Source organism: Trichosurus vulpecula, chromosome 2 (assembly GCF_011100635.1).
Source record: "Trichosurus vulpecula isolate mTriVul1 chromosome 2, mTriVul1.pri, whole genome shotgun sequence".
NCBI classification, from domain to species: Eukaryota; Metazoa; Chordata; class Mammalia; order Diprotodontia; family Phalangeridae; genus Trichosurus; species Trichosurus vulpecula.
The window spans coordinates 229,405,660-229,430,869 of NC_050574.1; the positions used below are offsets into that span (position 1 = coordinate 229,405,660).

The window sequence follows — 25,210 nt, forward strand, 5'->3', positions numbered from 1 at the left end:
GCAAAGATACAACTGAGTTGATTGTTGAAAAGAAAAACTACTAGTTTCAGTTATAGCTCCACCAATTTATCAGCTGCTCTTATCAGGTGATTTCCTGTGGGCAACAGTAACCAAACAACATCCAAAGGATTTTTTTAATTACAGAATCCCTAAAAATATTCACATAGCCTGGCTATTGCCGCCCAAGAATTTGTGTGTCTATGTGGAATTTGCTGAAGTACGTACCTTCTGTTCAGTCTACTATAGACATCTAGTAAAGATCAATTGTAGAAAGCTGCCTATTAATGTTCTTCAAGAAGGGAACTGGGCTTTAGAGAAAACACCAGAGAAACTGCAAGATGGTTAACAGAGCTTGGAACAACTGCTGCTTTCAGCATCAGGTGATTTCAAGCACTGTATGCCAACTGAGCTAGCTAGCCACTTTTTCCTCTTGGGTCTTCTCCTTTCCACACTTTAAATGTAAAGCTAAAGGGTCATGGGATTGATTTGTGAAAGTGTGATTGCATATTGTTAGACAGGAGCTCCTCAACTCCCTGCAAGTTCACTCTGGATCTTGGAAGACTTCAGAAGGTTAACAGCAGAGATCACAGATAAGGGGATCATTATTACTTTATTCTTTTGTCTGGAGGCAGCTGGCTAGACAGGAGGTGGGGGCATCTGCTCCTACACAGCACCCCCAGAATTCCTCATTCCTCAAATCTGTGCTTACTGATCAGTGCTCACTTGATTTATAGAGAAGCAGACAAAGAAGGCAACATGCCAACAATAAGCTCATAAATTTACATTAATTTTGGATATATCATGATACTTCAGCATAGAGCAGGAGCAGTATGGTGTCTATAGGTTAAACTCAAATGTTTATATTATCTATGATTATATAATGATGCACAAGTTCAGTGGGGCTGTTTACGGGCCATGATTTGAGAACTTGTATCTTTAAAAAAAACCAGATCCATATCACCTTACATATACACATCCATCTATCTATTCATCCATCTATCTATCTATCTGTCTATCTATCCATCCATCTACACACACGTATATATATGTATATATATGCATATACTTATATGTATATGTATATCCACATATACATACATATATGTGTGTCTATATCTATCAATCTTTTTTTATTGTTTAGATGATTAGTTGTATCTGACTTTTCATGACCCCATTTGGGCTTTTCTTTGCAAAGATATTGGAGTGATTTGCCATTTCTTTCTCTAGCTCATTTTACTGATGAGGAAACTGAGACAAATAGGGTTAAGTGACTTGGCCAGGGTCACACCACTAAAAAGTGTCTGAGGCTGGATTTGAATGCCCCATTTGTCAATCTATCTCTATCTATTTATGTTTATATTTTGACCAGGATTCTGGATTCCATTAGTATAAGGAATGCCCAATGAGGAAACTCCCTCTACCTATGCAGATCATCATTTTTTTGGCAATTTATAATCTTAGAGAGATGCTTGGGGGCACTGAAAAGTTAAGTAAGTTGTCCAGGGTCACACATGCAGTATGTGTCATAGGGATAAGGGATAGAGAGAGACATAGAGGCATAGATACAGACCTACAGTAGGTGATGGACTAGAGTCCTTACCATGGAGTTGGGTTTATTCTCTGGTCTTTTCAAGTAGGATGAATGCTCTGGCTTCTTCCACAGGACATGAGTGACAAATGATTTCTCACTGGCCCCATTATGCCCTATACTGGAGGATTGCATCTATGATAATCGATGAATAAGCCAACAAAAAAGCTGCTTCCTGAATAAGCTATAATAAGAGACCAAGAAGAAAAAGTCATCTTTTTCTTTGACTGTGTCACTTCAGACTTCATCAACTTTCCCTTGGGCTTCAGCAAGAGTGGAGAAGGGATTTCCCTCCCTTCTTCTACCAGCATCCAAAGTGGCCCACAGCTCACGTACATCGAGTAGATGGCAATCAACCTATGCTTGCCCAGGTGAGCCTAAGAATAGACTTCAAGTCCCTAGCTGTCTCTGCTGTTGTATGTTTCTTTCTCTGAGCACAGGAGACTAAACAATGATCCTGAGAGATGGACATTTCCAGACTTGACGTCTAGGTACCTTATGAGTTTAAGAGAGCCTTGGTTCTTGAGTTAGTGTTTATTGCTAAGCAGGAAGTGCTTTCTGCATTGACACCAGTTCTGAAAAAAGATAATCACTTCCAGGAAAATGCTGCAACTGGATAGAATAAGAAAGCCTTAGGCATGCCCTGACTGACCAGCAGATTTGGACCTTGTAAGTCTGTCAAATGGTGGATGCCTGAGATGAAAATAAAATATCTGCTCAACAGTCCTACAAAGTTGTCTTTACCTTTCAGGACAATAGAATAGAAGTGATGGGTTATTTCTTCTTGTTTTAAGTATTTGTTAATAAATATTTATGATTCTCTTATGTTTTAAGATTTTTTTGTAGTGGAGGAAGTAAAGAGTTGTCCTATAACCAATATCTATTTTATATATTGGATACCCTTTCTAGAAGAGATTCAGTTAATTCCTTTTAGGGAAGATTCTAGATATGAGCTATACCTGAGTTTTGTTTAACTGATTTTTTTCTCCAGAATTCTGCAGGGAACAAAATGAGTCAGAGAGTGTGGAAAAAAAGTTTTAATTACCCCCTCCTTGAGATCAGACTCCTTCCCATGCCTTTAGGTCGAAATCTGGTTTTTGCGAGCCCAAAGCTGGGCCTCTCATGGGAGATCTACCATTCTACCAGACCATCAGTGAAAGAGAGAGAGAGGGAAAGAGAAAGAGAGATAGAGAGAGAGAGAGGGAGAGAGGGAGAGAGAGAGAGGGAGAGAGAGAGAGAGAGAGAGAGAGAGAGAGAGAGAGAGAGAGAGAGAGAGAGGTAGAAGATATATGTGTGTATTCATGTGTGTGTGCAAATGTGTTACAAGCTAAAACACAAATTCTCCTTTTGAACTTTTAAAATCCTTTCACATTTTGGCTCAAATTTATCTTTCTGGACAAATTTAAATTATTTTTCACATCCTTTATGTTCCAGCAAAGATGACCTACATGGCATTCCTCCTACAGGAGAGTCCATCCCCCACTTCTCTGTTTTTGCCTAGGCTGACCCTCAAGCCTGGAATCTTCTCTATCCTCCTGTAATCGTTTGTTCCCTTCAAGGTTTGGCTCAAGTACCACCTCCTACGTGAAGCCTTTCCTGATTCCAAAAATGCTAGTGATGTTCCTTCCTTCTCCCCCTCTCTTCCAGTTATTTTGTACTTCCTATGTAGTTTGTATTGACTTATCTATGAATAAGCTTTCCCCTCTGCTTCACCCAGACAGAAAGACTATACGCTCCTCAAGGACAGAGAGTGCTTCTTCGTTTGTCTTTGCATCCTCAGCACTAGGCATATGGCAGATGCTTAATATCTGCTTATTGAACTGAAGGTTGAACCCCAATGTATTACAATCTAAAGAACTGTCCTTTAGATCATCACTTACTCTTATACGTAGGTAAGTACACAAAACAGGTGGCTCATGATCACATCTATGAGAAACAGAACATTTGGAATAAATAACGCAGCAGAAACTTACTTTCTATCTATTTCAGATAGAGAAAAAGACAGCTTATAGGGAATGAAATGAAACCATGGTAACCCACACCAACGAAACCTGCTGCAGCAGCTATCAGCTCGAAAGAACACAGAGTACCATTACATTTCTCCGCCTACCACTAGCACAATCTTGCCCCTTTTCCTTTTGATTCTTCCTCTGAAATGTGAAAAGAAAAAGCTTTCAATCACATTTTACTTAAAACAAGACAAAACCTACCACTGTGATGTGAAGTTTCTCTTACTATAATCCTATCCAAGAATTCTTTTTTTAACCCCGAAATCTTGTTTATTTATTTTAAAATTCATTTTATTTTTAATTTAAGGAATAAAACAAGCATTTCCATAACACATAAAAAGAATGATTGCACATGAAACTGCATATCTTTTCTTAAATAGGGACTCTGTCAAGACTTTACCTTAAAAGTCATCAACCAAATGCCCATGAGAATTAAGAATTGCTGGTTGTTTTCAATCTTTAACAAGATTTATGTAGGTTATATTATATAACAGTGTCTTTTATCTCCTTCCTATAATGGACTTTGACATAGTAGTAATGATTCTAAAAACTTTAATTCAATGAATATGTGCTAGAATACAAAGTTTAAATAGAAGTCCCTGTCCTCAAGTGGCTTATAGTCACCTGGGAGAAGGAGGGGGAGAGAGGCTACAATATGTACCCAAGTAAGTAAATAGAAAACATATGCTAAGTAATAGAAGGTAATTTCATGAAGGAGAGAGCGCTCCTAAGTGTAGGAAGGGGGGAATCAAGAACAGCCTGGGGTAGGAGGTGGCAGCTGAGCCATGTCTCAAAAGGAAGGTAGGGATTCTACGAAGCATAGGTTAGGAGGCAGGGCATGCCAAACACAGAGGACCACTCATACAAAGACTGGAGATGGCATGTTCCATGCAAAGAGCATCTCTCAGTCAGCCAGTCAACAAACACTTATTAAGAGGCTACTATGTGGAAGGCACTGTGCTAAGTGCTGGGGACACAAAGAAAGAAAAAAAATCAACTAGAGTAGAGAATGAATGAAGAATTAAGACTGGAAAGAGAGGTAGGAGGAAGATTTTGGAGCATTTTTAGTGCTAAATTTAAAGAAATAGTGGGGACTGGTAGGTGGCATAGTGGACACAGTACTGGGCCTGAAGTCAGAAAGACTATCCTTCCTGAGTTCAATTCTAGCCTAAAGCACTTACTAGCTGTGTGACCCTGGGCAAGTCACTTAATCCTGTTTGCTTCAGTTTTTTCATCTGTAAAATGAGCTGAAGAAGGAAATGACAAACCACTCCAGTACATTTGCCAAGAAAACCCCAAATGGAGTCACAAAGAGTTGGACACAAGTGAAAATGACTTATCAGCAACAACAATAAGTAAATAGTATTTTATCTTATAGGAAAGAGAGAGCCATCGCAGCTTTTTTAATTATTTATTTATTTTTAACATTCATTTAAAAAAATTTTGAGTTTCAAATTCTCTCCCTCCCTTCAGTCTCTCCCCCACCCATTGAGAAGGCAAGCAATGTGATGTCAATTATACATCTGAAATCATCCATCACAGATTTTTAAATAGAAGGGTGACATGGTGAGATGCGTGTATTTTTTTTTTTCTACTTGATCTCTTTTGGATCAAGATTGTAGCTGGGCTATCTTCTACTTGCCACCTTAGGGGATACAGGGGAATCCTAGGGGACAGGCTGGATCTGAAAGCATTTATTTGATGTAAAATATGTTGGGAAAGGGGGAAAGAATGAAAGAAAAACATCCCTCATCACAGCCCTTCACCTTCAGGCACAACCCTGAGACATGGTTTGGTTTAGGATTCTTTGTGTTAACCTCTCATGGAATATCCCGGGATACGCTTTGAGAGTGAACCCTTAAATGTAAACCGCGAGGTTGTAAACTAGAAGTGATGTGCTGGGACACCTTGGGCTTTCTGATGTAAAATGATAGAGGAGATTAGAGGCAGGGAAACAAAATATTGAGGACTTTTCAATAATGAGGTAAAAGATGATTAAAGATAGGGATTGATCCAGTGTAGGCATTGCAGGAGTAGCAAGAAAAGGATGGATATGAAAGGTGTGGCGGGGATAGAATCGACAAGGTTTGGTTAGATGGTTAGATGGATGAGGCGTAAAGGACAGAAGGAAGAGCCAAAGATTACTCTAAGGCTGTGACCCTGTGCATCAAGTTTGTTTCAGAGATTTAAAAGGTTTGATTCAGTTCAACAGCTTGGAGCGGGGAGATTTGCTATTTCTGCGCAGCTCTGTATTGGGTTCTAGAAAATACAAAGAGATCTGTAGGACTTGTCCTGGTGCTCATGGAGCCTGCAAAGCTTAGATGATTTTACTCTTAAGGGTTCACCTTACTCAGTAAAATTTCGGGTAATAAAGTTTCAAAACCCAGGGATGTAATAAATTGAGTCATAAATTCACTCTACAGAACAGCATCCCTCAAAATAATTTGTGTTGTTCAGTCATTCTCAGTCATGTCTGACTCCTTGTGACCCCATTTGAGGGTTTTCTTGGCAAAGATACTGGAGTGGCTTGTCATTTTCTTCTCCAGATCATTTTATAGATGAAAAAAACTGAGGCAAACAGAATTAAGTGACTTGTCCAGGTTCATAGAGCTAGTAAGTGTCTGAGGTCACATTTGAACTCAGGTCTTCCTGACTCCAGACCCACAATTTTTTCCCTTTTACTACAGTTTCTAGTTGCTCCACCTCATTATATACTCCTACTTGCAACTAAATTTTGCAACAAGATGACTCAGTAGAGAGAACGTTGGGCCTGGAGTCAGGAAGACTTGAGTTTAAATTTGGCCTCAGCCACTTACTAGTTATGTGACCTTGGGCAAATCATTTAACCTCTATTTAATTCAATATCTTTAACTATACGAATAATAGCACCCACCTCCCAGAGTTGTTGTAAGAATAAAAATAAGACAATGTTTGTAAATCGACGATATTTGTAAAGTATGCTAAAATTAGTACAGGGACTGGCACATAGTGGGCACTATAGAAATGCTAACTACTACTATTGTTATAAATTTCCATGACTGCTTTATGTTTGACTACTATCACTACTCTGCCATGCTCAACAAACATTGTTTCAGTATGCAAACATCCCTTAATAAAAATAACACCTGTCAGTTGAATAAAATGTTGATGGATAGAGAATTTTTAACACAGAGACAATCCAATGTGCTGATCTTTGTCAAATATCAACCACATCGTCCTCTGAAGTCCTACTCAGAAACCTCATCATGGCCACAGAAGAAACTCTGGCTTTTCAAAAGCAATACCAGAGAGACAAACACTGTGGGTCCTACCAGGCCTGAAAGACTTTGAGTCCTGGACCAGGGTTAGCCTGGTTCTTAGAAAACAAATGCAATCTATCTTAATTCAGAGAATTTCATTATGAGGTGCTACAGGATGACGAATTTTGGGGCTACATCAGCTGTCTTAAGACCACTCACTAAATGGTAGAAATGAAGCAGTGAAGAAAGTAGGTGCCCACACTAGTGAAACAGACAGATTCTTGAAGCTCCATGTCCTTGTATAATTGTTAGTAATTATGTTATCATTAGACAGTTCCTTTGATTACATTTTGCTAGTTACATTTAAAAACTCTTGGTGTATCCATCAAGAAGACATTTGATGGCAGCACAACATTTGGAGAATAAGAAGATATATTAACAATTAGATTTGCATTCCCCATCATGCCTATGAACATTAATACACTCTGATGACATGTTCAGACACTAAGGAAATTTCCTTAATATTATGAGACACTAATGCATCTTATGTGGTATTTTGTTAAAATCAGCTCTACTCAATTCCAGCTCCCTTAAAAAAGGTATTGAATTTCAAAGTTGATGATTCACCAATAAGATAGCACCAAGTTTTTAGTTACAAAAACCATGCCATATCCTAGACACACGGATTGCTAGTGTGGTTAGTACCTCTGGGGACCCCTTGGCCTATATTATAAAGCTTTTTAAGATGAATCATAATGATGATGAAACATTTTGTCCCATCTACTTCTCCTTTAAAAAGAGTCACTGGGATATCTTTTTTTGGTCTCTACCTTCTGCTTTGAATTTCTCCCAATATGTGCACATTAGGGAACAGAAGGAATGGAATTTTGAACAGACAAAATTAGTATTAAATTAAAACTGTGCTGAGGGATGAAAGACTAAAAAAATGAAGAACCACTCAAGTTCCAGAGCATAGAGCAAAACTGCCCAAAACCATGTAAGCTTCTTGCAGGCAGGGACTATTTATTTCATTTTTGTCTCTGTATGTCTAGGGAGAAACATGATGTCTGGCATATGGTAGACACAAAATAAATGCTTGTTGGAGTGAATTGAAAATTGTAACCATTTCCTATTCTAATTTAGAGACAAATCTAGTTATAGTTTGGGGAGAAAGTAAAGTTAACTTTGATAGGCTTTTGTGAACACCCTTTAGAATGGTTGTGTATCTTTTGGCACATGAAACAATCTGGAAAACAAGAAGAGAAAAGAGAGAACAATTGTTCTATCTTCCCTTCACATTTTTTTCATCTGCAGAATTAACACTGATTTAACAAACAATTGTTTGGTTGTTCTTGTTGAGGTTTTTTCAGGATAATTGCCCAGATTTACACAAAAGGTATTTCTGCCTGAGTGGTACAGTGGAGAGGGTACTGGGTTTGGAGTAAGAAGGTCCTAGATTTGAATTCTTGCTCAGTCAATTACTATCTATGTGACCTTAGATAAGTCATTTTTACATCTCTTGACTTCATTTTCCTTATCTACCTAACCCAGGACCAGGGTTCTATCTACTTATCTTTTGACTCTTTGGTATTGTTGACCACAGAAGTCTTTTTCATGCTTAAAGTAAATGATTAGAATTTATCAAGTGGAAGAAATCTAGCAGATTTATTTAAAAGAAAGAGTGGATGGTCTAAATTCCCTTTGTAATTTGGTCTCCATTCCCCCCCTCCCAATCTAACTCATCTTTAATCTATGTACTAATGCAATTAATGCAAGCTATAATGGTCTAGTTCACCATGAAATGATCAGGATAAGTTCCAGCCTGCGTGGGTGTAAGACATTCTCTGCAATGTGCCAAACTTGCCTGGAATATCCAAAGACAGGATTTGGGTATTATCAAGTCTCATGCACAGATGTCACTTTGTTCTTCCCCCAGTTTCAAGAAACTAAAATGAGTCAGATTCAGCGGAAATGTCTCTGGAATTGGCAGAATCTGAGTTCTATTCTCCCTCAATTAATAGCTGTATTTCATCAGGGAGAGAAATGATGTCTCTAAAGTTGATCATGGGTCAATGATCATTCTAAATTTAAAAAACAAACTCATATATTCAGGTTCCCACAATCAAATGATGAAAAAAAAGACCATGCAACTATCTGAATAATTTGGCAAAACAAATTACCTAAGTGATTCAGGAGAAAAGATTGTGAGATTTTGCCAGAATGATGGATAATTTCTTTAATTTTGTATTTTGACTGTGAAAAGCTAGCCATCACATGTTGAAGTAACTGACAAATATTGATGAGTGCTATGGCTCAAGACTCTTTTTAGGCATGTAGGCCATGGAAAACCATAATCTGTAACCATGGAGTTCTTTTGGAAATTTATTTTTACATTTAATTTTTGAGAATATCAAAATCTTTTTTAAAAGATGGGAGGTAAAATTTGTAAAATTAAGCTTAGGATAAATTATCATGAGAGGGGAAAAAAATACCAGATACAAAACAAGTTTTACAAAGCTCTGGTTCTTGACCTTAAAAGAGAATCTTTCCTTTGAATCCAGTCCAGACTCTTTATTTACATAGCCTATAACTAGATGTACAACTCAAGCAAGGCTTTGGCCAAGTCTTGTTAAAAAAAATTAGAAAATTACAACATGGGTTGATACATACTATTTTCTATAATTGCTTACATTGTCTAAAATTACTTGTACAGTATTTTGTCATTGGAAAAGAAGCATGTTTATTTGTACTGCATATACATGGAATACATACATGTAAATGTATAAAAATATACATGTGTGAGCATATATCTCTAAGTTCACCAATTTTCAGTTGCAATGATCCTTCTTTGTTTTAAAAAGCATATAGTAATTTTAACAAGAGAGTAACAAAATCACCATTTGTACTCCCTTCTACAATTCTTTTGTTTTGTTGATGCTATTGTTTTTTTTTAATCTCTATTATTTCCCACTACCTTCCCCACCCCTCCAGAAGCCCTCCCTTGTAACAAATAGGCACAAGCAAAACAAGTCAACCCATTAGCCACATAGAAAAATAAATGCAGCATTTTGTTCCTACAGTCCATAGTCTCTCTGCCAAGAGACACAAGGCATGCTTCCTTATCATTTCTCTGAAGTCATGATTTTATCCAGTGAAGTTATCAGAAATCTCTAGCTTAGTCAAAGGAACATCATCACTTACCCCTTGTAGCTTCAGGACCACAATATCTGGTAGAAGGTGTTACATGACTATAATAATCATTTTTCTCCCACAGCTATCTTATCTTTTATCTTTCTTCACAGGTAATTTCTGTCACTTTTCTATTAAGAGGTACATTTTAAAGTACCTTCAGTCATTGTTACCAATGTGTCACTGCTTTTCCCCTCAAAATTACTTCGATAAACACTTACTAAGCATCTACGATGTGCAGAGTACAGTGGAGTACAGCTAGGGATACTGAGACAGAAATGAAATAATATCTGCCCTCCAGGAGTTTATATGCTACTGAGGTAAACAATGTGCACAGAGAAAAATAAGACAAAGTAAGGTGTTGAAAGAGCAAAGGACAGATCAAAGTGCTTTAATAATATTTGAAGAAAGAAGTGAAACACACACAGGCCAATGAGTAATGGAGAGAGTGCTGGATGTGGCTTTGAATCCTGCCTCTGATGCTTACTGACTTCATGACTTTGAGTTCCTCATCTCAATGCGGGCATCCTCAGTGGGGGCATTGGATTTGATGACCTTCAAGGTCCCTTCCAGCTTTAAATCAATAACCACATCCCTCTTTAATAATGACTCTGAGTCATTATTTATTAGACTACAATAAGAATTATATTATTTTTATTATTATATTATTAAACATGTATTATATAATATATGATATATAATGTATCATATTATTATTTATTAGAACAATTTGCACTTTGCCATCTTACCCTCCCCCACACAGAAGATAGCATCATTTTTAATAAACAGAACAGGTATAGAGGCAGTCAGAGACCAAAGACAGAATGATAAAAATATCTCTCTAGCATTTCGTGTCCTTACTTAGTTGAAATAAAATCTTACGAGGCATGTCTGGTATTTCCTACAACAAAACCCTTGAGCAATTTCAAAGGCAGACCTGCTATACGTCGAACATGTACTTTAAGGACTGTAATTTTGGCAATGTGGGTACTTTCTTTAATGACATAAATTACAACCCCTTTGAAACTTAGCAGATTGTCTTGAAAGGACACTGTATCTACAAATTCATCACTCTGAGGTCAACCTGATAATGAATCTCTCCTAACTTAACTAAGGCTGGTACCTAGATGACAATCATTCTATCATCAGAAATAGTACTCAAACCCTTTCTGGTTTGAAAGGACTTACTAAAGCTTGGACCTAGTGCCTTCGAAAGGATCATGTCCAGGCTGTGATGGGACACTGTAATAGGACTTCAGTGGAAGATTATACCAAATGGATTCTACCCTTATGGTGGGTAGGATTATATCAAAGCCTTCGCATACAGTTAAAATTCATCCATTTGCTTGTTCTTACTGCAGTGGAGTGGAGATGCAGCCCCCCAAAAGTTAAATATGCTGCTTACAAGGCTATGAGTTCTCATGAGTAGAGACCTTCATATTCACGGCCACACTGATTTTTCATATGTAAACTAAAATTAACAATGAAAACAAATTGTTTTGAATGAATTGTGGCTACAGAGGCAGACTGGCTCATGGATTCAGATCCAGCAGAAAAATAGTAGTAAGAGCTGGCATTTCTATAGAGCTCTATAATTTACAAGGCATTTTATACATTTTAATTTGTTTGATTCTTACAATAATCCTGTGATGGATTGTTATTATCCCCCCCCCTTTTTACAGATGAGCAAACTGAGGCTGACAGAGGTTATGACTTGCCGAGGGTCACCCAGCAAGTAAGTGTTTAAGACAGAATTAGACATCAAGCCTTCTTGACTCTAAGTCTTGTATTCTGTCCACTGTTCCACCTACTTGCCCAGGTGATAGTCATCTAGGAATCCAGTATTTGCTTCATAAATTAAAAATCCTTCTAGATAAGAGCCTTTCTAATGTGATAAGGAGCTCGCCGGGGTTCCTCTCTCTTGCCAAATTCACCTTCTGAGAAAGATAGCGCTCACTGCCTCATTACTCAATAATACTAAGGTTATTTTCAGATTTAAGTCGTACAAAATGCTACTTAATTTGTCACATATTTTAATTTAGTGGGTTTTTTTGAGGCAACTGGGGCTGTGACTTGCCCTGGGTCACACAAATAGTAAGTATCTAAGGTCAGATTTGAACTCAGGTCCTCCTGACCCCAGGACCAGGGTTCTATCTACTGCACTACCTAGCTGCCCCCTTATCTTTAGTTTTTAAAAGTAGCTGGCAATTAGATTAGAGGCACCTGACTCCAATATTTCAGAGGGTTTTCAATTTTATCTTTGTGAAGATTCCCTCAATCATATACTTCTTCTCAGATGATCTTCATGAGTTGCACTGCCTAAAAAAGTCATCCCCTGGCAGGCAACCTTCTTGTGATGAACCACTCTCTACACTTACTTTGACTGATTCTTGGATGACAGATGCATAGGCCACTTCTAGGCCCATACCCAAAATCTTTCCAGCTTTGTAGGACTTACTAGATCTTATGTTCTGCTGTTATTGCTTTTATGAAGCTAGGGTTATCTTCTTGCCACAATAAGGAGGTACTTACAGCATTCAGAGTTGTTGAGTTTTTGGAAGGAAACATTCTTTGCTTTCACATCATGTTCAAGAACTGTATTTCTTAAGTTTATCTGTCTGTCTGTCTGTCTCTCTCTCTTAGTACGACAGCCCAATTCAATTCAACAAACATTCATCGAGCATACTTATTAATTCCATTTACATTTATTAAACAACTACTAAGTATAAGACACCAACCAGAGGTGGCCCGCATCAAAGAATAAAGAGGAACATGAAGATTTTATAACTATCATGCCATTGTCTTACTCAATTAACCTGTCCTTATGAACTCATAAAAATGAAGATGGCAAGAAACCAATTTCAAGTTTCTCTTCATCAAAAGTGAGGAAACTTAGTTTTACTTGTAATTTCACCTGGACAGGACCTAAGAGGCAATAGTTAACATTTATGAAATGATAATAGCTAGTATAGCACTTTAAGTTTTGCAAAGCCTTTGCACACATTATCTCATTTTTTGTTTGCCACAACTCTGAGAGGTAGGTGCTACTATGATCCCCATTTTACAGATGGGGAAACTGAGGCAGACAATGAATTTTTTTTAAGTGACTTACCCAGAGTCACACAGCTAGTAAGTGTCTGAGAGAGTTTGAACTCAGATCTTCTTGACTCCCTGTCAAGCACATTAGCCACTCAGTCACCTCAGGCAACCTCATATAACCTCACTTTACAGATGAAAAAACTGAGGCACAGAAAAGGCAAAAATGACATATCTCATAGTCATGCAGCTAATAACTAGCAGGTCAGGATTTGAACTTGGGTCTCCTGATTCTAAGTGTAGCAAACTTTTTATTCTGCCACAGAAATAAAGGATTATCTACAGACTTCCTGCTGCCCTGGGAGAGGGATATTTATAGTTTCCTTAAAGAATAGTATATCTTCACATGTTTGTCTTGCTACCTATTTTCAGCCCTTAGTTATGCATTGTAATGATGACATTCAATATCCTTGGTTGCTGCAAACTAGACAGATTGCTTACCAAAAATGGAATATGTATTAAACAAAAGCAGAAGCAAAATAATGGTGAAGAAGCTCATCTATTAAAAAATTTAGAAGACATCAGATAAGAATAATAGGTGACACATTAATAAAATTTTCACTCTGCGCTGTTCAACAGACTATTTCGTTTTTATGAAAACCTCAAGGCAAGGAAAATGCCTTATGGAATTTTAGAATGGAATTAGTTATAAGACAATTTCCCAGTCCCCACCCTGGCCTCATTCTAGTCTTTTTCCTTTAATTGATTTTTATGGTGGTTTTGCATAACAAAGGAGTTTGGTGTGTTACCTTAATCCTATAAATTAAAAACATATCCATTCATCTAGGCATTCCTCCACCTTTTCTCCAACCTACACTAGGAATAACTAGGTCAAAGTGAATAGATAGGGCCATAAGGTTGAGGCCATGGACAATCGAAGATGGTGCAACCAAGTGCAGGGAGATTGGAGATTGGAAATTGCATCAACAACTCTACTGTTCTCCCGACCACACCCTTGATCCTAAGGAAAATTTGATTGGGCAGTCAGTGAAGTCTTGTGGACAAAACTGGTTTTAGGAATAGGTGAAGAGATTGAATACAGGGTGCTATTTTCATAATGAGAGGGGATTATTCCCACCCAAAAAATCTCCACTAGTCACGGTGCTGGTATCTTTCCATTCCTTTGGCTTGGAAGGCTTCTCATTGTTGAAGATTTTCTTATTAAAATATAATAGCCCTGACTTAAGGGTCACACCTGAAATCACTATCAGGAAATTTCTTAGTGAAGATCAGAGAGCAAGCTGAGAGGAAGTCCCTATGAGAATGGGACACAGGATGGATACTCAGAGGGGGAAAAGGAGGTAAAGGAAACACTTAGAGGAGCAAAGAAGGTGGAGTGGGAAAGTAGTAAGGGAACCATTCACTTTCAGCCCTGTTGTGGGGACAGGCACGTGACAAGAGAGAGACATCCCTCTTCTGGCACTGGAGGAACAGGTGGCCGCAAGATTCTTGGTGACATCTCCTATAGCCTGGTCAGGAATTCCTTTCCTCTGCCCACTCATCCTTGATCAAGGTAGGCACTTACACAACTGGCCTTTTAGAAAATTCATTTAGAATCTGCACTGTGCTTTAATGAAAATTGATTACTGGGTACCTAACTCTTTGCCCCAAGTGAGGCTGATACTCCAATAACCTATACCATGCATAAAATAAGCCTTTAGGCCTTTTCAATTGGGTCAGCACTGTCAGAAATGGGGTCTGCTGAAAAAGTCACACCTGAGGCACTAGAATACTAGAATGAGGAAATCTCAGACCCTTCATGTATTAACGTGTTGGCATTCTGATTCCTAGAGCACACGAACTAGAAGGGGCCTTGATCTGGTTCTATCTCTCAAGCATTTTTTAAGCACTTACAATGTGCCAAGCACCATGACAAGTGCTGGAGACATAAATGACGGTAAGTTAAAGTCCCTCCTTCGAGGAACTTACATTCTAATAGAAGCAACAACATGGAAACACTTTACACCCAGAGGAGACCCAAGTCAAGATGTTCAAAGTGACTCGCCCAAGATCTCAACAAGTCAGTGAGAAGGTTTATTGACTCCCAATGTAGCATACTTCTTTCACAACTGAATTAAAATTAGAAGTATAATTAACTAACATAATCAAACCGCCCATTTATATTATATTAAAGCATGAAATAGAAATTTATGTGAATTCCAGGATTTAAGCTCTATTCCCTAAATGTGCATCTAACAGAGTAGGGCATATAGCACTAAATTCACAACGCACACTTGAACTTGGATTAGTATTGGATCTTAAGGGGTTTATTGACTCAAACAAGCAGGGAACACTAAAGCTAACTAGTGGAATGGGAATCTGGTGAGGTGGAGAGGGAAGCAGTCATATTAGAAGGATTTTAGTAGGGCCTGTGTTACTTTTCTGATCCTTAGTTCACAGGAAATTGCTATTCTCAATTCTTTCCCAGTCAAAAGTATCCAGGTCACTGAGTGACCATTTCAGCTATTTCCTATGATTGGAGACATGAGGGTCAGTGGAAATAATTACTCTGTGTCTGATCTCTTCAGGCTAAAAGAGTCTGCCAAAGCATAGCCAGTAATTTTTAGGTAACAGCTCTCAAAAAATGTTGCCCAAGTTAAAAGACAACTTGTACTCCTGTATTGGCATTAGTCTCACCATGTCACAAAGATATTTTTTTTTCTTTTGTAAGTGTCCATCTCATTCAAAACAGTAGATGTGAACAGTCACAGTGTTAAATTTGGGAGAGAAAGGAAGAAAACATCTACAATAAAAATTCATTTTAGAAATTTCTGATTCTGAACCTCCAAGTTTAGTGGTATTTGTAAGAAATTTTTTGAGGTTCCAGAAGCTATTAAAATGGTAATTAGGGCATAAGAAAAACAACAGCCTATTCAATTATATGCTGAATGATTTCACAATGTAAACCTCTCAATTAATATGGTTACAAATGAAACACTTATAATTACAGGTCCATGACCAACCTTAATGCCAAAGTATAGGTTCCTAGCTGACGCTGGCTCTCACGAATGAGATAGCTCCCCTCGGCCACGCTCAGGAGCTGGTCTGCTGCCTCCCTGGAGATCATGCCATGAAACCTGGAGAACAAAGTCAAACTGAGCAGCAATAAAGAGACTTGGAAATTACATGCTTCCGCATCTTTTTTATTTTAAAACAAAAAATAGAAACAACCACAAAAAAGCCCACCTACCTCTAGATTGTTATTCCTCAAAAATCACTTCTAAGTTACCCATAGGGAACTATGGCAGTGACCGTGCTCATTTTATTCCCTGCTTGAAGCCTGGTCAGATTGGTTATGTGTGGTCAGAATAGCACCAGAGTAGTCCTCAATTTCATTTAATAATCACTGACTTGAAGTGTATATCCATTTAAGGAAAGATATACCTATTCTCTCAATAGGATGCTTATATTCTTCTCTCTCTGTATTCTATAGAGCCTATTGACATCTATTAGAGATACAGAAATATGCCCAACTTCCTTCCTTCACACCAATGGCCATGATCCGGACTCTGGAGTAGGGGCTAAGCTGGCCACTTGCCAGAACTCTGACAGTTGCCCTTAATGGGCATGATTGCTCAATAGTCTGCATTATTCGGTTGATCTCCCAGCCAAATGCTGTGACATTCGCCTCCATACTTTCTCCTGGAACTGTCTTTGATTAATGTAGGAAAAAAGAAGATAGAGAAGCACAAATAAAACACCCCTTATATGTGCACAATAAGTATATACATAATATTATAAGGAAGAAAAAACTGAAAGGAAAGATTCTTAATCCTTTGACTTCTTATAACTCACTGAATAAAATACTTGCCCATTCGAATGTGAATTCCTTAAACAGGAGGACCATTCTTTTGTCTTTCTTTGCATCCCCAGCCCTTAGCACAGTCCCTGGTACACAGTAAGTGCTTCATGATTATCGATTTCTTGTCAAATGCTTTGCTTGATCTTACTCTCTTTTAAAGATAGCCTAAATTTCTTCTTTTTACAGTCAAACTCCCAGAAAGAGTCATCTACACTTGTCTCCTCTTCCTCACTTTCCACTCATTTCTCAGCCCCTTGCAATCTGGCTTCTGACCCCACCACGCAGCTAAAATGTATGCTACAAGGTTATTGATGATCTCAATCGCTCTATCAGGTAAGACCTTTGTGAATCCTCAATCTCCCCATGGCCCCTGCAGCTAAATGTTACACTGTGGACCTCCCCCTCCTGCTGGATTCTCTCTCTTTCCTTGACTTCTACTATACTATTCTCTCTTGGTTCTGATCCTATCTATCCACCTGTTCCTTCTCAGGGATGTTTACCGGATCTTTGCTCATTTCCTGCTTACTAAGTGCAAGTGTCCTTCATGTCTTTCTGATAAGCTTGCTTCTCTTTCTACATTCAGTGACCTGATCAGCTCCCATGGATTCAATTATTACTCTATGAAGATGACTCTAAAATCTAAATGTCCATCCCTAACTTCTTTCCTAAACTACAGTCTTTCATCTGCAATGTTCTTTTGAGCCCCCGCCACATGGACATCCCATTGACGTCTCAAATTCAACAGGTCCAAAATGCAACTCATTAGGTTTCCCCTTAAATTCACCCCTCCTCCAAACTTCCCTATTTCCATTGAGGGCCAACAACACTGTCCCTCTAGTCACCCGGGTTCACAACCTTGGAACCATCCTTAACTCTTCCTTTTCCCTAACTGTCCACATCCCTCCCTGCCCCTGCCCTATCCAATTGGCTTTTCTTCATTGCCCCTTCAGAGGATCTATCCTGTCTTTTCTTTATTCACATGACCACTCAATTTCGGGGAGATGAAACTAAACCAGTGTCTGGAGTTTTATTTGGGGAATCGGGCCTGCCTGCCTCAGTTTAAGTGTGATGGCAGAACAGTGTGATGCAAACTGTAGTGGCCAGAGTAACTGAGATGCATCAGAGACTGCTCTGACTCTTTATACTTGTGAGTTACTTAATTATATTCATTTCTCAAACTGGCCGTTTGACTACTGGTCCAGCAAAAAACTGTTGTCTCTAAAAGCAGTAAGACATAGTGCATTCTGCTGGTAGAACATGACATTAATTTGCATAGTAACATTTAATTACGTGTTATATATTTTTAGATTATGCAATAGTAACCTAAGAAAATAGATAAATTCCAATGTAAAGATAGACTTAACATTTTTAAAATGTTAAACTCTGCTTTACATCTGCTGCCCTGCCTGCTTTCAACTCCACAGAACAAGATGCTCCCTCACCAGGTACCCCCTGATGTCCTGTTCCCCCTTCCCTAAGGCTTTCCGTGTCTCCTTTTGTGTACTGTTTCTTGCTATAGATTATAAGCTCATTGAGGTCAGGGGTTGTTTTTATTAACTGTATCTCCAGTGCTTAGCACAGTGCCTGGCACTTTACAGGCCTTTAATAAATGTTTATTGGATTTATTGGATTGGAAAAAAAAAACCACTAACCCCTTTAGGCTACTTTTTCATTTGTATTACCTTTCTTTACCCTAAGTTCACATTACCAATAAAATGTTATGTAGCAATATGTACTTACTCTCTTCCATAATATTTTGGTCTGTTTTCTACCTATTAAAAAAGAAGAAAAAGTTTTCATTCTTTTAAGGTCATAAAAAGCATAGCAAATATATTACATATTTATATTTATGAAAATTTTCATTTATGTACAATATATATCCTGTATGTGAAAAAGATAAATACAAATTACATGAAACTACAACCCTTTATCCAAAGAGTAAAAATTAATAAATAACTGAATGAAATGCTCATTTGTGGCACACTAATGACATTCCCTGTTCCTCTTCTCTCTTTCTTTCAATTTCTTCACACTCATCATTCTTCTGACTTCAGATATTTGCCTTGTCCACTATTCAATTCAGTACAGTAACACTTCAACTAACATTTATAAAGTGCCTACTACATGCAAAGCATTGTGCGTGGCAGTTGGGAGGGTAGCGTGAAATAGGAAAGCAGGGTCCCGTTTGGCTGGAGTAAAGCAAGCACAAAAGGAAGTTCTGGGGAGAAGACCAGAAAGAGAGAATAGAGGCAGCTCAGGGAGGAAAGTTATTTATTTGGCAGGCAATGGGGAGTCAATTCAGGCTTCATATAGTGAAGGGGCATGATTAGACCGGTGCATTAGGAAAACCATTTTGGCAGTAGTGTGTGAAAAAATTTGACAGAGAAGGGGTCAGAGACTAGGAAGCCACTTAGGAGGCAATTAAAGATGAAAAGAACTGAAGGAGGGAATAGCTGGCAAAAGTGAAATGGAGGAAATGAATAGGACAGATATTTTAGAGACAGAAATAATAAGACTTCACAAATGACTATACATGGAGGATGACGGAAGGAGATGAATCAAGACTGACTCTGAGGTTTTGAACTTGGGACTAAAAATAAAGTGTAGAATCACCTATAGAAATTGGGAAGTTTGGAGGAAGGTCAGGTTTGGAGGAAAGATGATGAGTTCCCATTTTAGACCTGTTAGATGCGAAATGGTGGAGGAGGAAATTGCAGCAGGTAGTTAGAAATATGAGTCTGGAGTTTACAGGTAAGATCAAGGCAAGAGGTGCTAGCTTTAGGAACAATTTGTACAGAGGTAATAATAGAGCTTTGAGAGTGGATGAAATTGCCAAGGAAGGTAACAAAGAGAATAGAACCTAAGATAGAGACTTCAGGGATGCCCACACTTAGTGGACTGATAGAAGAGCACAGTCCCCTAATAAGGGACTTAACAAATGTTTGCTGAATTGTAATGTATTGAACTGAATCGAATTGAGTATAGTGAAGACTAAGTGTGTGTATATGTGTATTTACATACTAGACTGAGTGTATATATATTCACTATACTGAGTGTAGTGAAGACTAAGAAGCAACACTCAGAAAGGTAAGAAGAGAGTAAAGAGAGAGCATGGAAGTCATAGAAGTCATGGAAGTGAAGGAAGAAGGGTGTATCGAGAAGGAAGGAGTAGCCAATGATGCAGAAAAGTAAAGGAGGACTGCAAAGCCCCTGCTGCCTAGCTATTTGCTAGCTGTGTGACCTTAGACAAGTCATAAATTTTCTGATCCTCCCTTTTTCCTCCTTGATAAAATGAGAGGGTTGGACTAGAAAAGCTCTAAGTCCATTTCCGGTTCTATAAACCCTATGATCCTAGTGAGAAGTCATTGTGGGTCAATTGGAAGGTCATTGGTGACCTCTTAATATCTTCTAATAGCCTTATCCTTTCCTCCTGTCACCCTTTCCCCTAGTACCACATTTTCACTAAGCTTCTCCTTCAATTAAGTGACAATCATTCTGACCAACTGATATGGGATATAATGCTGGGAGTTATCACCCAGTATATTCCAGGTACCATGCTAAGCTATGGTGAGGCAAAGTCTCTGTGCTCAAGGAGTTTACAGTATATTCTAACATACACATGAATCAGCACATACAAGATAATTATGTAGTAGAAGGAGGGTAATCTAAGAGAAGGAAATGGCAAACCACTCCAGTATCTTGGCCAAGAAAACCCCAAATGGGGTCACAGGAAGTCATACATGACTGAAATGACTGAACAACAACAACAATCTAAGAGGTGAAGGAACTAGAAACTACTTTGTATACATACACACATACACATATGTATATATATATATGTGTGTGTGTATGTATGTATGTATGTGTGTGTGTTCAATAGTTTTTCAGTTGTGTCTAACTCTTCATGACTCCATTTGGGGTTTTCTTGGCAAAGATACTGGAGTAGTTTGCCATTTTCTTCTCCAGTTCATTTTAGAGATGGAGAGGACTGAGGCAAACAGGGACAAATGACTTGCCCAGAGTCACACAGCTAGTAAGTGCTTGAGGCTGGATTTGAACTTGTGAAGATGAGTCTTCCTGGCTCCAGGCTTGGTGCTCTATCCATTGTGCCACCTAGCTGTCATATGAGTGTGTGTGTGCATGTGTGTTTGTGTATATACACATATTATATGTAGATATGTGTGTAAATCCTAAAGGAAATATAGATAGATAGATAGATAGATAGATAGATAGATAGATAGATAGATAGATAGATACAGATAGACAGATTGATCAATAGATAGACAGACAGACTGATGGACAGACGGACAGACAGATAGATAGATAGATAGATGATATAGATAGATAGATAGACAGACATGATAGAGAGACAGAGAGAAAAAGAAGCATTTGAGGTGAATCTTAAATGAAGCCTGGGATCCTAAGAGGAAGGTCAGGTTTTGGAGAGAAGATAATGAGTTCCTTTTTCAGACATGTTGAATTTGAAATGGTTTCTGTGTGAAAGCAGAGGTTAAGAAGGAAAGTATTCCAGAAATGTGAGATAATCAGTACAAAGACATGGAGACAGGAGCTGCCTGGGGGATAAGCATCATGTGTAAAGAAAGCAGGTAGGCCAGTCTGACTGAACCATAGAGTTCACAAAGGGCAATAATATGTAAAAAGCCTGGAAAGATAGAAGAGGCCATGTTGTGAAGAGCCATATGAGTCAAACAGAGGAGTCTGGGATATAGTATCCAGTGTGTCCACTACTGCCCCCAATGAGCATCACAGGTATGTTAGCTAAAGGAAAGACTAAGAAAAGAGCTTCCTACAGAGGAGTTCTATTCCCCTAGGCAGGGGGAGTTAGGGAGGTGGGAGGGAGGTCCTCTTACCTCAAGTGTTCTCACAGAGGAGTCTTGGCCCCCTAGGCAGGTAGATAGACCTGGCACAAAGTGGCACACACCACTTCTTGACAGTCATCTACAGCTGCCATCTTTATACCTTCTGTCAGGAGGGAAGTGGAGAGGTGGGAGGGAGGCCCTCTTATCTCAAGTGTTCCTGCAGAGAAGTGCTGGTCTCCTGTGCTGTGGGGGAGGTGGGGATGTCCTTCTTACTTCAACTACTCAACTGCTAAACCAGTTGTAGAAGAGTGTTTTTCCATTATAAGAAGGATTGCCAATGACAAACCATTGCAGCACCATGACTAGCAGTTAACTGTCTTCTCATAGTTAATCTTAAGTAGGAAAAATCCCCAAAGTTGTGTCATCTGTTTGTGTTAGATATGCGAATCCATAAAGTAATTAAGCACTTCCTATAATTATATGTGTATACATACATACATATATATGTATATAGATAGATAGATAGATAGATAGACAGACAGACTGATGGACAGACGGACAGACAGATAGATAGATGATACAGATAGATAGATAGACAGACAGACATGATAGAGAGACAGAAAGAGACAGAGACAGAGAGAGACAGAGACAGAGAGAAAAAGAAGCATTTGAGGTGAATCTTAAATGAAACCTGGGATCCTAAGAGGAAGGTCAGTTTTTGGAGAGAAGATAATGAGTTCCTTTTTCAGACTAACTAAATTTGGGGGCTTCCCTTAGTTTCTAAAGGAAAAGACCCACATGCCCTGGATTTTCCTGGGGCACCTGCCCAAAGGCCATTAAATGCTGATCTTGTCCAAGAAAACCCAAGATCTCTGGTTGCTTTACCAATTCCTCTGTCTTCTGTTGCCTGTGGAGGTTGCAGTCAGGCTATTTATAGTCTTCCCAAGGTAAATCTCACCTGATTTGGCCCTATTCCATTATCTCCCTCCTCTTAACACTGGCTGTAAATAAATAAGCTAGTTTTCCCAACAGCCACATATGTCTGGGCTATTTTTAGATGTAGGCAACTCAGATGTGGGGTAAGGCTGTACCCAGAAGCCACATAGCTCTGGATGACATTCACCTACACTTTGGGAGGTAAAGCAAAAAAACCACACAAATGAATAAGCAGATAAATAGATGAATTGATAGAGAGATAAACAAACAAATAAGCAAATAAATAAATGAAAGCAAGCTCAACTCTTAAATTTCAAGAAGCCCTGAAAATCCATTAAGGGATAGATATTCTTTTGACTTCTTCATAATTCTAGGCCTCAAATACTACATGAGAAAGTATTGCAATGTTGCCTGACAAACTATTATTTAATGTTCTCCATCTCAATGAGGACAACCTATTAGAATACAAGCTTCTTGAGGGTAGGTATTGCTTTTGCCTTTCTTTGTATCTCCAGCATCTAGCCCAGTGAATATAGTTGGTGCTTAACAAATGTTTGTTGGTATCTTTATTTTTCTTGCTTTTTCGCAACATGGCAAAATGAAAATATGTTTTGCATGACTTCATATGTATAATGGATATCAAAGCACTTGTCTTCTCAATGGATGAGGGAGACGCTGGTGGGAGGGAAAAAATTTGGAACTTTAAAATTAAAAAATGAATGTTTAAAAAAACCCAAATGTTTGTTGGTTGACTGATTCACAGAAGAATAAAAAGAAAGAAGATAATCCACTCTCTCCTTCAAACAGTAGACCCCAATAAACTTGACAATATGGATCCCCAAACTTTTGTGGGGAGCAATTAAATTTCATTTTTCTACAGGACTGAGTTTATGAAGGGTGACGAGTAAGTACTGATCCTGAAGGTCCTAATTAGGGAGAATATTTGTGGAAAAAGCTAACAGTAAAGTCTTTGAAAGAAGCCAGGAAGGGGATATCACAGCCTTTTAACCTCTAGAGATCTACCTGCATATCTTGATCTATCCCTGGTTTATGGCTCCCTCAAAGACCATAAAAGACTTCTACCAAAAGGCTTAAGAATATACTACATTTTTCACTGGGGTCTAAACTCATCTTTCAAAGCCAAATCTTCTTTGGTTCAGCATTCTTAAAGAATGATTTGACTTCACCCAAAAGATAGCAACACAGAGGGTCCATCAGAAAGCATAGTATTCTATGGAGGTGGAAACAATGGCTTTAATGTAGGCCTCGAAGAGAAAGGCAACACTCAAAATAACACCCAGTCTTGGTTTCATCTTCTCTGCATGTTATAATGGAAATGTCAAACAAAATTAAATTGCAACTAATTCTTTTTCTCCCTTGTCTAGCTGGTATTTAAATGTTTTGCTGATGAAGTCTAAGAAGTCATGAATTGAGTAATGATTCAGGACAGTCTTTCCATAAGTATAGGCAATACAAGTTAGTGTTACTGATAGATAATCGGCTTAAAAGGTTGTTCAGCAGTATTGAAGTGATTCTTAATGCTCCTAAATCATTTTACTTATCTTTTATAATTACATGTGCAAATATATTACAATAGAAGTTTAATGGTCCGTACAATGGAGGAAATTAAATTGGGCTTGCATGAACACATTCTTGGAATGTGTGTGTGTGTGTGTGTGTGTGTGTGTGTGTGTGTATGTGTGTGTCTGATTACGAGACAGAAACAACTCATACTTTGCCAAATGGACCGTTTAAAAATGAACTGGTCTAAGGTAATAATGTGACTTTAAATAAAACTGATTTTAAATTAGTAATTAGGTTGAATAAGCATTTTTGAAGCTTCTCATAGTGTTTATATCAAAGAAAAATAGAATATACAAACAAAAAAAAACAGAACAGGAACACTGAAGCATGACAAAATATTGAATTTCAGGAAATCTGGAATTGTATCCCTAGAAAAATACTTATCAACTATACAATCAAGGGAAAACACTTGGTAAACCCTAAAGTGTTGTTGAATTTTAAGCTATTATTTAAAGGAAGAGCAAAAATCTCAAGATAAATATCAAAATGTGATCACAGTATTTTAAACCACATGTGGGAGGGAGCAATAATCTGTGTTTGGTGTCATGTGTCATTTGTGAAGGAAGACATCCACACAAATGATTTCATCTCTGTAGGGAACTCCTGGGGTGGAGAGAGAAATCTTACTCCATATAGATTGGCAATTCATATCGGAGTTACAGTCTTAGAGGGCTACCTGCCCTGAAAGGTGGAAAGAGTACCAGGCCTGGAGTCAGGAAGACCTGAGTTCAAATGTAGACCCAGACACCAACTGGCTGTGTGACCTTGGGCAAGTCACTTAACCCTATTTGCTTCAGTTTCCCCTTCCATAAAATGAGCTGGAGAAGGAAATGGTAAAACCACTCCAGTATTTTTGACAAGAAAACCCCAAAAAGTGTCATGAAGAGTTGGACATGAATGAAAATGACTAAACAACAACAAATAACCCTCTAAGGTTTGCAAAGTAC

At 38.3% G+C, this 25,210-nt stretch overlaps 1 protein-coding gene across 1 annotated transcript in view; it reads right to left on the minus strand.

The window, feature by feature from the left end:
• The window catches only part of CHN1 (chimerin 1), a 222,921-nt gene that overhangs the window by 163,465 nt on the left and 34,246 nt on the right, over nt 1-25,210 (minus strand). The window contains exons 3-4 of the mRNA XM_036747207.1: nt 18,664-18,695; nt 16,085-16,198 (exon numbers count right to left, since the gene is read on the minus strand). Of these exons, the coding sequence (XP_036603102.1) occupies nt 16,085-16,188 (104 nt within the window). The 5' untranslated portion in view covers nt 16,189-16,198; nt 18,664-18,695. The remainder of the gene's footprint in view (nt 1-16,084; nt 16,199-18,663; nt 18,696-25,210) is intronic.